The sequence below is a fragment of the Olea europaea genome, unplaced genomic scaffold (genome assembly GCF_002742605.1).
Source record: "Olea europaea var. sylvestris unplaced genomic scaffold, O_europaea_v1 scaffold1817, whole genome shotgun sequence".
Taxonomy (NCBI): domain Eukaryota; kingdom Viridiplantae; phylum Streptophyta; class Magnoliopsida; order Lamiales; family Oleaceae; genus Olea; species Olea europaea.
The window spans coordinates 137026-151160 of record NW_019235926.1 but is presented as its reverse complement, the minus strand read 5'-3'; the positions used below and the strand labels follow the sequence as shown (position 1 = coordinate 151160).

General features: G+C 35.5%; 3 protein-coding genes across 5 annotated transcripts; 2 read left to right on the top strand and 1 right to left on the bottom strand.

Moving 5' to 3' along the window:
* Positions 1-1393: 1393 nt before the first annotated feature.
* On the top strand, positions 1394-1999 carry LOC111378470 (tubulin-folding cofactor A-like). The gene is made up of 2 exons (XM_023001678.1): positions 1394-1518; positions 1705-1999. The coding sequence occupies exons 1-2, from the start codon at positions 1456-1458 to the stop codon at positions 1801-1803; spliced, it is 162 nt and encodes a 53-aa protein (XP_022857446.1). The 5' UTR covers positions 1394-1455; the 3' UTR covers positions 1804-1999.
* Positions 2000-2733: 734 nt separating this feature from the next.
* On the bottom strand, positions 2734-3486 carry LOC111378461. The gene has a single exon (XM_023001658.1). It carries the CDS (start codon positions 3484-3486, stop codon positions 2734-2736), a length of 753 nt encoding a protein of 250 aa, XP_022857426.1.
* A 7008-nt stretch (positions 3487-10494) lies between these two features.
* LOC111378469 (ankyrin repeat-containing protein BDA1-like) lies at positions 10495-12987 on the top strand. Of its 3 annotated transcripts, none has more exons than XM_023001676.1 (3): positions 10495-10785; positions 11185-11805; positions 11902-12987. In XM_023001676.1, exons 2-3 carry the CDS (start codon positions 11227-11229, stop codon positions 12703-12705), a joined length of 1383 nt encoding a protein of 460 aa, XP_022857444.1. In that variant the 5' UTR covers positions 10495-10785; positions 11185-11226; the 3' UTR covers positions 12706-12987. The 3 variants fall into 3 exon arrangements, with proteins under 3 accessions (XP_022857444.1, XP_022857445.1, XP_022857443.1); XM_023001677.1 differs by having other exon boundaries at positions 10496-10785; positions 11342-11805; XM_023001675.1 differs by having other exon boundaries at positions 10496-10785; positions 11204-11805.
* The last annotated feature ends 1148 nt before the right edge of the window (positions 12988-14135 follow it).

The window sequence follows — 14135 nt, the reverse complement described above, 5'->3', positions numbered from 1 at the left end:
GGTAAATTGTCAAAAGATGGTGGAGCATTAGAAGACATTCAAATGGTGTTTCGATTTGTTTGTGGGGGCTGTCCTAATTTCTTTATGGACAATCAAATCACACTTGAGTAAATGAACAAAAAAATCATGAGAATTTGTTGAAGGGTGTCCCAAGTGCACCACACAAGCCTCTGACATATTGAAATGCATAAATTGTGCCTTTAATGCGTTTCTTACCAAGGCATTCACTTTTGCTCGTTTCTGATGATTGTGCTATAGCTCAAGTAGAGTGTAAAAATGTGAATTATGGAAAACTTTGTACAAGGGTGCTTTTGGACTTTGGATGTTTTGTTGACTGGATTTAAGTTCTTTAAAAATATTGTTAAACTAAACAACTATGCTTGGTACTTGAAAATGAGGGAAAAGAAGTGTTAATTGAATAATTGTAATTTATACTGTATAGTTTAATAAAAAGTCTTGCAAGTGAAACTAATATTTGTAAAGAAAAGATGAGAGAAATCCAAGCTGATCATTCAATCTATTTGAAAAGAGCACTTTAATCAGTTGTGAAATATAAATTCCTAGATATGCAGTCTGATGCATGCACACATGCAGCTAAACAAAACTTAACATTCAAGAATTTGTGCACTTAACAGAGTCAAGGAAACTTAATCAGTTGTGAAATATGAATTCCTAGATATGGAATCTGATGCAGGCGTACGGCTAAACAAAACTTAAAATTCAAGAAATGATGCACTCAACAGAGCAAAGGAAATGCATTCCATTTTGGTTGCTTTGATTGTTTGGAAATTCTTTAAAGAATTTCCAAACAATCAAAACAACCAAAACCTCATTTTATATGCTACCTGGACTGCCGAACTTCTTATAAATGATCTGGACTTTATACTTAAAAAGAACTGCGAGGGAGGGAAGAGTCTCATAGCATGTACTACGTTGGATGTATAGCCGAAATATGATGCCTGGATAAAAAACATGTATCTGGTGCAGTAATGTGTAAGGAAAGGGTATTTTGCTTTCTATTCTCACTTAATTAGTAATCTGAGGAGTGAGTTTGTGCATGGCGCACCATTTGATGCCCACGAATATTTTAATTAACGCAGATAAATGCTTGTTGGTATGAATAAATTAGTTCGTAAATGTTGCTGATAACCTGTCTGTTTCTTGATCTAGTGGGGATTTCATTTTAATTAGTATCAATCTGAACTCTAGCAGGGTTTATTAGCAAAGGTTTATTTCTATCGTCAAACTTCAATTTGCTAATCTAGTCAGTCATGTTACTTCAGCATCTAGAACCCCGTTACTTTTTTGTCTGATGAAAGCTTCTTAATTTGGATCAAATAGATAGGCACGTGCCTTTTTATGTGAATCTCCTAGCTGCTTTCATTTCTTTTTCATTTTAGAGTAATAACTTTCATATTGTGTTTCATTCAGGAAAACGTTTTGGCTGAATCCAGGATGATGATTCCTGACTGCCGTAAGCGTCTAGAGGCTGCTCTAGATGACCTCAAAGGAACTTTGGTAATTCATAATGTTGCTTTCAAGTGCAAAATATTGGTTGTTTGTTTGTTTCTGGATTCCTTATCTTGTTACTGATACACATTCTTCTGCTAAATTAAGTGAAAAAAGAACATGTAACCAGATTGTATTTTTAATTCATCATAATAATCTTACATACGAATGACAACAGAGATTCTCTAATTGCAGGTTGAGTTGGAGTCAAATCAAAAGGAAGGCCCTGAAATTGAAGAGGCACAAAGCACCATAACCGAAGTTGAACAGTTATTTCAAACTGGAGAAGCATAAATTTCTTCCATCATCGGTGGAATTCTATCAAGATTCAAGAGCTTCTAGTTATTGCATTAGATGGATATTGGAACATATGTTTTTTTGTCTAGATTGTGGTGTCTCTATTACTGCTACTGCTAAAGCAAAAATTTCATTCCTTGACTACAAGTCCAAGAATCAAAACTAATCGAGTAAAATCATCTCTAGTTTGTTATTGCTATATATATATATATATATAGAATTATTCTCCTTGTACATTTTGCATTGACATTAAGGTTGAAATCCTGCTAATGTGTCGAAAATTTAGTCATTCATTGGAAAAAGTGTTGTTAAAATGAATGTATAAAAGTCTGTCAACTCATGTAATGTCAAACTGGATGTAAATATAGCATGATTGTTTATAAAAAAGGATGCTAGTTCATATTCGCTGTGGACAATACCCATTTGTTACGAGTGATGAATAAGTCATTCCCACATATCATTCAATTCAAACAAAGTTGCAGGCAATAATAATACACAGTCAAGCTTATTTGACAAGCAAAATAGAGACGAAAAAAAGTAAAAAACACACACCAAGCTAAGTGAGAACAAAAATACAAGCATCTGAAGAAAGACATAATTCCTACAGCACACTGCTCAACAAATATCAAGATCCTAACTTGAAGGCACCACCCAATCCTAGCATTCAGGCATTGACATTTTCTTCGCCTTCTTAGTTTTCCTATCCGAAATTGCATTAGCAAAGGCCTCCACAATCATGTGCTGCGACCCAAGTATCAGCTCAGTCCTCTTCAGCTCCATCTGCATTCGCATCTGCTCCACCTCCCGTGTCATATCCATCTTCACCTTTTCCATTCTCTCAAAACCCTCCCCCAACGTTTCTATTGCAGCCACTACCTCGTCCATGCCATTATCCCCTTTCTTTTTATTGGAAATTTCACCTATTCTTTACCCCATCTCATCCCTCCCCATAAACATCTCTCTCAAATCTTTACCAGAAACCCTGTACCCATTACCACTAGAGGTAGAATTGATTTTAGGGTGAGGGTGAGGATTATTAGAATTTTTACCACCCATCTCATTAAACTTACCATAAACCTTCGGTGCACTACGCCCTGCACTTGCCACACCTGGGATTTTGATTCGAAACACACCATTCATCATATTACTCATAAGCCCTTGATTACTAAAATTACCTTTCCGATTACTGTAATTATTGTTGTGTGCATCGTAGATGCTGTTCTTGTGATCCTCTTCTTCATGCCGCTCTTCATCAGATGAAGGGGAGCCCTTGGGGCCTTTCTCCATGGAGTGCATGCTTTGGAAGTGGACCCAGGAGGAGGAGATCTGGCGGGGGCTGCCATATTGAGTGGCGCGCTGGATCTCTGAACGGTAACGCTTGCGAAGCTTCTCCATCTTGTGACGGCATTGGACGGCGGTCTTTGGGGTGCTGGAGGAGCACCGGACGGCGATCTCGTCGGCAACCTCCTGCCAGTGGGAGGCCCGAAGGTTTCCACGGCGAAGAGAATACCATTTGTCCCTGTAAGCGTCGATTAGAGCCACCGTCTCGTCATGGGACCAGCACGGCGGAGGCAGTCGGCGGGAGGCGGAATTGGAGGCGATGGATGGCAGCGCTACGGTTGCGGTTGGAATATGTTCGTCGTATGGAGATAAGGACGACGGCGATAGCGTAGTTGCCATTGGTGCGTAAGATCAGAGAACCGGTACACGGTAGAATAGAGGGTTATAAGGCGGCGATTACGAAAAAGATTGGTGGTGGGGAGGGTTTGTGTGAGGTGGCGTGACATAATGAGAGATTGAATTGGGGTGGGTATTGGGGGTAGGGTTGTGGCGGCAGGGCGGGGGATGACTAGGAGATCTAGAAAGATGAAAGACCACCGCTAAGGGAGGAATGAGATGGGGAAGGCTAACATGCACCGAGAGTAGTGAGGAAGTTACTGTGCCCACCCAAGAAAAGATTAAAAATGGCCAGAGCCCAACCGCACGAGGTGGCTGCCTATTTACATTGGGTTTGGGCGCCTTCTTTGGGCTGGGGCCTTATACCGGTGGCGGATGCAGGGCAGTAGGGTGTGAATGGCCATTTGAATATGCACCTGTCTAAAATATGTATGATAGAACTAGTTTAATTGGCACCATGATTTAATTTAAATCTCTCATAGTTAGCGATCTTGATTTGAATCATGAGAGACATGACAAAAAGTCGTGACATATAAAATGATAGATGCATTCCTAAATCGAACAATACATATCATATAACAGTGTATGGGCATTTAGGTCTCGATTGTTACATCAATAGGTCATGGAAGATTTACACTCCTCTTTGTCTCATCCCTTCACATGTGTCCTTCGAGGAAATGGAGTGATCGGACATAATTTGATGGTCAGCAAACATGAATTTTAAAATTGTGAAATTGGAGAGTCATGCACTGGACTTGAGACTCAATCTAGGGATTAAGGGTGAAGCTCGGATTGCTCGCTTGTTGGGCATTATGGCAATCGGCAATGCTAAGTGCATGTGACACTATGGTGGTATTATTTGAAGAAATTGATGAAATCGTTTATTTTATTTGAAACATAAAACAAATCAATTTGGGGTTAAATGTATATAAATGCAATAAAAAAATAAAGTTTTGGGAGATGAAAAAAATAAAAATAAAATCCTTTTCAAATGTTAGATTCAAATTTGCTAGTGATGCAAAAATTTCAAGACTATGTAAAAATTTCTCAAAAGAATATAACATGGGACGTGGTAGTTGAGATTTGAACCGATTCTACTTAACCAAAATCAATAGTTTTACCACTAGACTAACCCCGGTTTGACCGGAATTAAAATCAGATTTTTAGTAGATTTTGATAAAAGTTGATAAAATTGTGGTTGAAAAGTTGTAATCCTATAAAATGTATGACTAAAATTAATTATTAATTTTGAATTACATTAAAAATGTGAATTTTAATTTCCACCGAACATAGACATGACCCTAAAGCCCCTATTTTAAATATGCCATTACTTAGGATCTCAAGGTCAAAAAATTGAGTCCCTTCTATTACAGCTAATTGAATTTGTGTTATAGTTCTACACAAAATATTATGCTACACTTAACATTTTGGGTCCCCAAATGTTATAAGCACAAGGCAGCCGCCTCTTGAGACTCTCACGTCAGGTTCGTAATTGTAGACAACGAAAATATTTCTTAATTTAATATAAAAAGTAATGTTATGTAGCATCACTGGTGTTATAACATTAATTCAGATGTCGCTAAATGTTATTAAATGATAGGGACAATTAAATAAGTCACATGATGACACTTAAATTGGTGTGTCTAGCATTGGTTATAGCGTTGTTTTTAATACAAATAGTGTTCAGCTCCCATAGAATTTAAATTTCCTTATAATTAAGTTCTTATAAAATTAAAAATTTGGTGGGGTTGCTTATTTCTTGAATGTTATACTTCTCCATTGGATTGTGAATGTTTAGCTGTGAACAGAATGATGCCTACGCGGGTGTCGAGTGCCCAAAAATACTGGAAAAAAACTTGATTGGTACTTGTGGCTTTAATGAAAAGTGATTCTGGACTAGCCATTTTTGTTGTGTAGAAGATTTGAAAGGTAAAGTCACAGTTTAATTAAGCAGCACAAAATTTTTCTTCATGGTTTGTAAATTAAGATAAACATGGTCTCAAAATTTCTATTGTGATTCCTGTTTTTTGGGCATTGAAATAATTATAGTGGCCACAAAATCAGAATGAAAAGTGAACTAAATGGAATTCCATATGCAAGCACAATATCTATTTAGACACATGCAAATGACCTCTCGAGAACATATATATAACCATGTTCCAGTCTTTTCTTTACAATTTCTCTCCATATTGCAACAAATTGCAGTTAAGCAATTGGTTAAATACCTATTTCAAGCATGGCGACTGGGTTTAACTCGAAATGGTGTTCGACAAATCGGACAAGTAAGCCTTCTCGACAGCCAAGGATCAATACATACAGCGTGATAAAGATGGTGGCAAGCTGGGAAAATTCTGCACAATTCGTCGTGCCGGAAACTGTCCAAGCAGATAGCACAAGTTGTGTTTGCTCTTTCTCCATGGTACACAAAAGTTATTTCATGTAATGCTTCAACAGACAAATGGGAATAAGCACTGTGATCTGTTTTTGAATCCTCTACACTTGTGTTCTGATCTTGACTTACAAGATCAAGAAATAAATAGCAAATTGCCACATAAATAACAAGGATACCAAGAATGGCTATAAAAGAAAGAGGACTAGGGAGTTCAGGTATGGAAGTCAAAGACATGGTTTTGGCTAATTTAGGTTGGATCATGCATATTTGGCCCTTCTTAAAACAGATTTTTCTGGGAAATAAGCAGGGCGAAATATGCTGGATGTAATTAACCTATTTATCTTTGAAAATGATTTCATCACTTAAAAATTAGTGACGTGTTTGGTGTGCACAAGAACACTTAATTATATGGCGTGTTTATTGTATCCATATGTCATTGACTCTGCGACAATGACAATTTTATTACTAATTTTTAGTTATATTAAACATAATATTTTAAAATAATGCGTGTCATCATTTTTTTTATTATATAAAATGGACAATTATTAAAATAACTAGAGTTAATTTATCTAGTCCACATTAAATGGCCAACAAAGAAGTTGCTTAGATCAATTGGTTTGACATTTCTTTAAGTTGTTAACCGACAGGTATAGTTCTTAGACTTGAAAGCACAATTGCATCTTCTTGTCATCACACGTTTAATCTTTGTAAACCAAAACTGTGAAGCTCGTTTGTTCTTCATAATTTGTGCAAACGAATGAACGATACCAACGTTAAACTTTTAGAACAAGTTGAGTATGCTAAACCAAACATTACCAGAAATGAAATCGCACCAAACTCGTCATTTTCAACTCATATAACATATAAAATGTTGCAGTAGTTAGTTTTTGTTGCATTGGAGAATTTTTTCTATAGAAAAACATTCATCGTTCATATGACTAACATCTCACAGCTAATAAGATTTTGGCCTAATGGATCTATCACCGTTTGTGAGTCTGTGACAACATGAGGGAAAATTTATCTTTAAGAGAGAGAAAAACTTCCACTGTCGTTTTGATGAATATGGATCACAAATGCAAGTCTCCAGTATCATGTCAAGCACGAGGGCCAAAAACAACAGGTTTATCATAGGAATTACGCATTTTACAGATCAACAGTCAGTTTCTATTTCCAGGTATAAAAGCATAAGAAATGACAAAAAGTCGTCAAAAAGTGAGATTATTCTGCAAAAGGACTACAATTACGAGTACATTTATGACTTCAGTTACCCATGCTGGCAGAGCGAGCGCTGACCATGACTTCATCCAACTTGTGAGTCTATCAAAATTATGGGCCCGTTTGGTAGGGATTTTGAGAATTGATTTTTTGACCGTTAGAAGAAAAGTGGGTTCCACATGTGAGAGAAGAAGTAAAAAATTACGGCTTGAATAGTAAAATAACGGTCAAAAAATCAATTTTTTGGGGCAAAAAATCCCTACCAAACGGGGCTTATATCTTTGGTAGAATAGTGAAATCTTCCTTGGGTACATCAGCAGTTCGGCACTTTCCTACCAAGAACAATGAGCTTGTGACGCCGGGCACGATACCGATTATCATGCAGGCTAGCTACAATAGATAATTCAAAAGAGATAAAATAAATGAAAACGCCCAAAGACAAAGAGAATTATCTAAAATTCAATTCAACTTTTATTAAACTGCAGAATAAAGAAAAATAACTCACAAGCCGGGTTATATAGTTGCGAAAATTCGAAATTAGCGAAATTTTACCAAAAATAACAAAATCCCAATAATCATACAAAAATAAAATATGTAATAAAAGAAGTATCTTACTAGAAATATGGCTCAAATCGAGTTCATAATCATCTTGAAAACAACATATGAAATATTACCATAAATTGAAAAAAATAACTAAAAATGGAAATTCGAAAGGGAAAACAACGGATTTTGACCTCGAAATTGATGCCCACCCAATGTAGCTTAGTGACCATGATGTGCGAGACGAAAAGAGCTTTTCAAATTGAGGTCATAATTACGATTCTGATAACCGTAGCAAAAATTATGACCAAATTATTAAAAACGTGTTCAAAACTATCCCTATTAAGAAAGGATCATGATTACTTGTCATCTTTGTACCGATCTGCCAACTCATGGTATCTTAGTGCTATCAACGTGCTATTTAACAACTCAATATCACTTGACTCGTAACCACCTCCATCAGTTTGTGTAAAGAAATGCTACAAACTTTGAGATAGAACAGATTATAAGGATGTAGAGATAGAAGAAGGGAGGGGGGGCTGGGAAAAAAATATGAGCTTGCATGCATAAATTTTCCAGTTTTGTGTTGGAAAAAGTTGAGAGGGCGTTGAATTTTTGTATTGTAAGGTTTATTAAGTTAATTGATTCTTATTCTATAGTTGTCATTAATGAAGCATTAGCTGCTGCATATTTGAAGGATTCTTTTCCCAATCCGTAAGAGCATCTCCAAGATCTTCGATTTATATCTATAAAAAGTATCTTGTTTATAATAGAAAGCATATTTAAATTGAATAATGTTATTCATAGTAAAGATTACTAGCAATCGTCCTATATATCATAAACATGATAATTTGTTATTTGATGTATAAGGCAATAAAAAAATTACCGTAACAATGTATCAAATAAAAACTGCAATGTGCATGTCATGTAGGGTGATTATCGATATTTTTCACTATAAATAGCATTACTCATTTAATTTCAATTGTGCTACGTATACATAATGATTTACATAATAGTACATAAAATGTGGAAAAAAATGATTGTATCAGAATTTTTTCAATTAAATAAATAAATGAAGTTCTTTACTCTCTTTTTGACACTTCATCTGTATGCAAATTATTATGTAACTACATTATGTACAAGTAATATTAATCTTTTAAATTTAGAGAGTATTTTAACATACATCAACTGTTCTCTCTATTTTGACTCTTCAATTTGTATTTTTAAGAAACATTTATTGATTTTTCTCATCTATTATTTTGCATTTTTATGTGTTATGTAAGTAAATGCAATTATTATAAAATAAGAACAGAGAGTTAGAGAGTAAAATCCACCCTCTATTTTAAAAGTAGAGAATTCCATGAAGCTTTTCCTTTTCTTTCTTTTTTTTTTAATTGTTGACTATCTTAAATAAAGTACTAGAATGTCGTTTGAAATGCTTTAAAACTATCAAAACTAATGAGAGATTGTTTATCGTGTTACAAGAACATAGGAAAATTTATATTTGAATTCAATTATTCAAAATTGATTAAAATAAAATAAGTTCCTTATTTTGTGCTTTGATTGCACTTTGAATTATAAAGTTGACTTTAAAAAAAAAAAAAATTGGAATGGATCAATAATGTTGAGATATGTTGATGGAGCAGTTAGAAAATACATTATAATCTAAAAAAATTTGGGGTCTAGAGTGGCAACTGTAGAATTAAAGAGAGAGACTTGTTTATTTGTTTTGACTCAGATATAAATACGATTGAGGCACGAACAATTATGATTTATGTACCAGAATTTTATTCATTTTTTTATGTTGGTTGTGGTTATAAAGTAAGAATATATGGATTTTGCTTGTCACTTTAGATATCATTTCTGCTGTTTAACTCAATGCACTATCCCCATATCTCGAATTGCTTTGCTTGTTTTCTGTTCTATTTCATCCTTGCAGTTTAATATTCTCTAAATTGTTCTAATTTTATCAGATGCACAAACACAAGAATGACAAGCACAAATTTAAAATCATTTTTGATTTATCGATATGTATATGAAGGAAATGAAAAGATAAAGATTATTTCGTATACAAGAAAGAGTCTGTATGTACATATGTATACATACTTAGTCAAATTAGGCTTGCATAAGTGATGGAAATTAAGATTAAACCATTTCTTTGAGTATATATCTACATACAGCTGCCAGTGTTCTTAAATTTTCAATGTTAGAAAACAAATAAGAAAATAAAAGGTTGAGATGTCTTGATTCTTGAATGTTGTAGGCACAAAAGCTATTTATGAAGTGGTCAAGTGATATGAATATTTAATGTAAATTGTTTTGTAGTCTTTTAGACAAGAAAGAATATTCATCACGTAACTTAGACCAGATGATATTTTACTCTTTCTTTTTCTTCTTTATTGGCAAACGAGAACAATGTTTTCCAATCCCCAGATGCACCTGTCCAGATGACTCTTCCAAGGATTTTTTTTTGCGAAAAAAAAAAAAAAAAAAAAAAAAAAGTTGATGAGGGCCCTCACCGCCCCGCTCCTAGAGCTTTGTGAGGGAGTTAAATCGAGGGGTGTGCCCCAACAGGCCAGAGAACAAGAGCTGTTCGTATACTGCGCCTACAAGGAGTCTAATTCCATGTCTCAGGAATCGAACCCTCATACTGCGACCGCTAGTAAAACGTGAGATAACCTCACTCCTGTCCTTTGCACCATTGGACTATGCCTCGGGAGGCGATATATATATATATATATATATTATTTTATTTTATTTATTTTTTCTTTGCAACATATTTTGGCTGGTAGGTGGAATTGCAATAACTAACAATATTTTCATGACTTTTAAACTTCAATTTTTGGGGTACTCATGTTATAGGAAGGTTCACAAGAAATTTAATCTTAGATAAGATAGAATGCTATCTTATTTTATCTTATCTATTTGCAGACAGAATCAAAATTTTCCAAATCCTTGGATGCTCCTTATCTGTCCATCCTTCAAATGATTTTTCAAGTTCTATAAGTATTGGCATGTCCGGAGTCAGAATAATTTTTTCGTCGAACAATTTTATTCAATAGTTTTTGGCTGGTAGGTGGGTTTCGAAGTGCAGCTGAAGTAATAATAATTTCACCGTTCAGAGTACATTACAAGGAGGGTAGACGAAAACTATAGTAAGTTGTACTCATTAAAATTCTTATTATTTTAGAAGTTATAAAGTACCAGTTTCTTTATCATTATGTTTAACATTGTAATGAAAAAAATAATAATAATAGTAATTCACCACACCACCAAATCTACTGTGAACTAAATTTGATTTGTTGTCATCGTTTGTTTAATGTTAAATGCGTAAAAAGGTAAAAATTCTGAAGAAAGACCATGGTTTTCCTCTTAATGAAAATGAAAAACCTTGTGAAATAGTCAATAAACCTTGTTTGTAAAGTAAACAATTCTCTATGTATATTAGTTGACGATTCTCTAGCAACAGTGAACTTTTCTTTGAAATTATATAAATCCATCCATTTGTTCTATCCGATAAAAAAAATTCATTGGCGATTAATTCCTTACCACAGGAAGGCCATTATTTTACAGGCACAAGTGTATAATACCCAAAAATGGATAGCAAGAATATGTTGGATGCTGCACGCACTGGAAATCTCGAGGTTCTTAAATTTTTTCTTGAAGAAAACCCGTCAATTCTTGCTGATTTAAGACTAATATCGCCCACAGAATCTCTTCTACATGTTGCAACCAAAGCCGGGCAGCTTAATTTTGTGCATGAACTAATGGAACTTGATCCTGAAATTGCTGAAGAGTTGAACAAGGATGGTTTTAGGCCTCTGGATATTGCTGTAATAATGGGAAACTTGTCGATAGTAAAGGAACTTGTGAAGGCAAATAGCAAACTATGTCGGCTCAAAGGAAAAGACCAAAGAACAGCTCTTCATTATGCTGCTATCAAGGGGAGAATTGATATTATTGATGAATTGTTGTCTACGTGTCCAGATTCTATTCAAGATATTACAGGTCATGGGGAGACTTCGCTTCACCTTTCTGTTAAAAATTACCAGTTTGATGCATTTAGTATGTTAATCAAGTGGCTGGAGAGACTTGGCATGGAATCAGTTGTAAATTGGGAGGATTGTGATGGGAACATTGTAATGCACATTGCAGTTCTTACAAAACAACATGCGGTGTGTTCAGCTCTATCGAGAATATATTCACTTTTTATAATTTCTTAATCTTTAGATTGACATTTCATCAATAAAAGTGTTTTTTCCATGTTGCAGGTCATAGAACTACTCCTTAACAGAAACAGCATCAGAGAGACAATAAATGTCAATTCGACAAATGCCAAAGGTTTGACAGTACTAGATATATTGGACATTGTTATTGAAAATTCTTATGATGTCCGGATCAGAGAAATTCTACAAGCAGCAGGAGCAGTTAGAGCACAAGATGGTTTTACTATCAGAACAGAAAATTCACCAAAAACCAAACCAATCAAACAGCTGGAAGATCCTCTGCCTTCGACAGATTGGTTCAAATATTTTAAATTTCAGAAGCAAAGAGATTCACCTAGCGATACCCGAAATGCACTATTAGTTGTGGCAGCACTGATTGCCACGGTGTCCTTTCAAGCCGGCGTAACTCCTCCGGAAGGGATCCTGGATAAAAATTCAGATAAACAAGCTCCCATTGGCTCAGGATATCCACCGCCAGGCCCACCCCCTTACTTTAACCCAGCTGGGACAACTTTGCTTGCTGGTGCTGCAGGAATTTTAGGGTCTCAGGCCACTGCACAATTGTTCTTGTTTGCCAACTCTTTAGGTCTCACTGCATCAGTATGCATCATAATATATCTCACAGGAGGGTTTCCATTTCAAAGGGAACTTCACATATCCTTATATTCTATGATCTTCACTTATGGTTTCGCAATCAGTGCTATACTCGAAGGAACCAATGCGGAAACCAAAGCTGTTGCATACATCTTGTTAACAATTGCCTTCGTTTTGCCATTTGCACAGCGATGGCTGCCAAGGTGGGGAAGAAAAGCTTGGAAGCATTGGAAACAAAAGAGCATGCACAATTAAAAGGCCTGCCTGTTGAGAAATAAACTTGATTTAGACTAATTAGTTGTTTGTTTCATGTTTGTTATTTTTATTATTAAGTGAGCCTATGAATCCAATAGTCTATATTCTAAAATGTACTGTATTAGTGAGGTAGTTAGTGCATATTAGTACCCAACTGGGATATTCATTTATTAAGGTTGTAGGGAAATTTGCGTGGAAGAATCTATTGAACGCTATATAGATGATCTCTTATGTTTTGTAACAGGCTAACAAGTCAATTAAGTAATTTTTATGTTGAGATAAGTTTCTAGCCTCTTCCACTTCTCAAAGATTTTCTTGAAGTTTTATCAAGACAAACCCTGTTCCTAACAAAGATTCTTTAAGAAAGATGACTAATGGCATGGTTCTTTTTCAAGTTCCATCATTTGACAAGTATTAAAATGAAGGCAAGGTATTATAGGCTAACAACATACACAATTCACGAAGATACTTAAATAGGTAAATAAATGTGTTTCGTGCGGATTCGTCGCTAACAATTAAAAAGGGATCAGACGATTGTGTAAGGGACAAACCTCTTGAGACAAAGTTCCAAAAAGGGGCGTTTTTTATTGGCGATGACTTTACAATTGGAAAATAAAAATAGAATGCCTCCAAGGGGCGCAAGCACACGAGTTACTGTAAAAGAAGTATTTAAATCTAAACTAAAAAATTTAAAGTTATATATTCTCTGTTTGAGAGTGTTTGATTCGGGGTCCTTTTGCTCTATGTTTTTTCTTCCTTTTATACTCCTTGGATGATCTTTTTGTGATCAACCGCCTAAAAACTGCTTGATTGTTCTATAACTACCCACTTTCCTCGTAATGGCCAACTTGTCATGGAACTGCCTTTTCTAACTGCTGCCATTACTCTTTGTCGTTCAACCGTCTTCAATTGGATTCCTTGAATCGTGGAACGTGATAGGACTGCTTAATAACTGCTTTGATAACTGCGCTTCTTGATAACCATAACACTTCATGTTTGCTAAGACCTTGGGCGACTCGAAGGTTTGAGCGAGAATAGAGTAGCAGCTCTGGGCGACTGTATGGCACTCCATTCGCTCAGATCCAGAGCGACTTGCAAGCTTGGGCGATGGTGTTACCGCGTTCATGGGCCTCCCTAGTTGGGCCTTCATCTTGAATTGTCTGATTGGGCTTCGTTCTTTGGGTTATCTGATTTGGGGATCCTCCAATTGGGTTTCATTCCTTGGGCCGTTCGATTTGGGCTGAATTTTTATGTGTCAACAATTACCCCCCAATATGACAGAATTAATACCAATTATTAAATTTTGCCATATTCACTTTGTGTTTCCAGCAACATTCGAAATTCTCAAGAATTTCAATCATTGTTTTCTTCCATAGCTTGAAAAGGTGCGACGTTTTGCAAACCCTTATAACCCCCAAATACGTCATTTC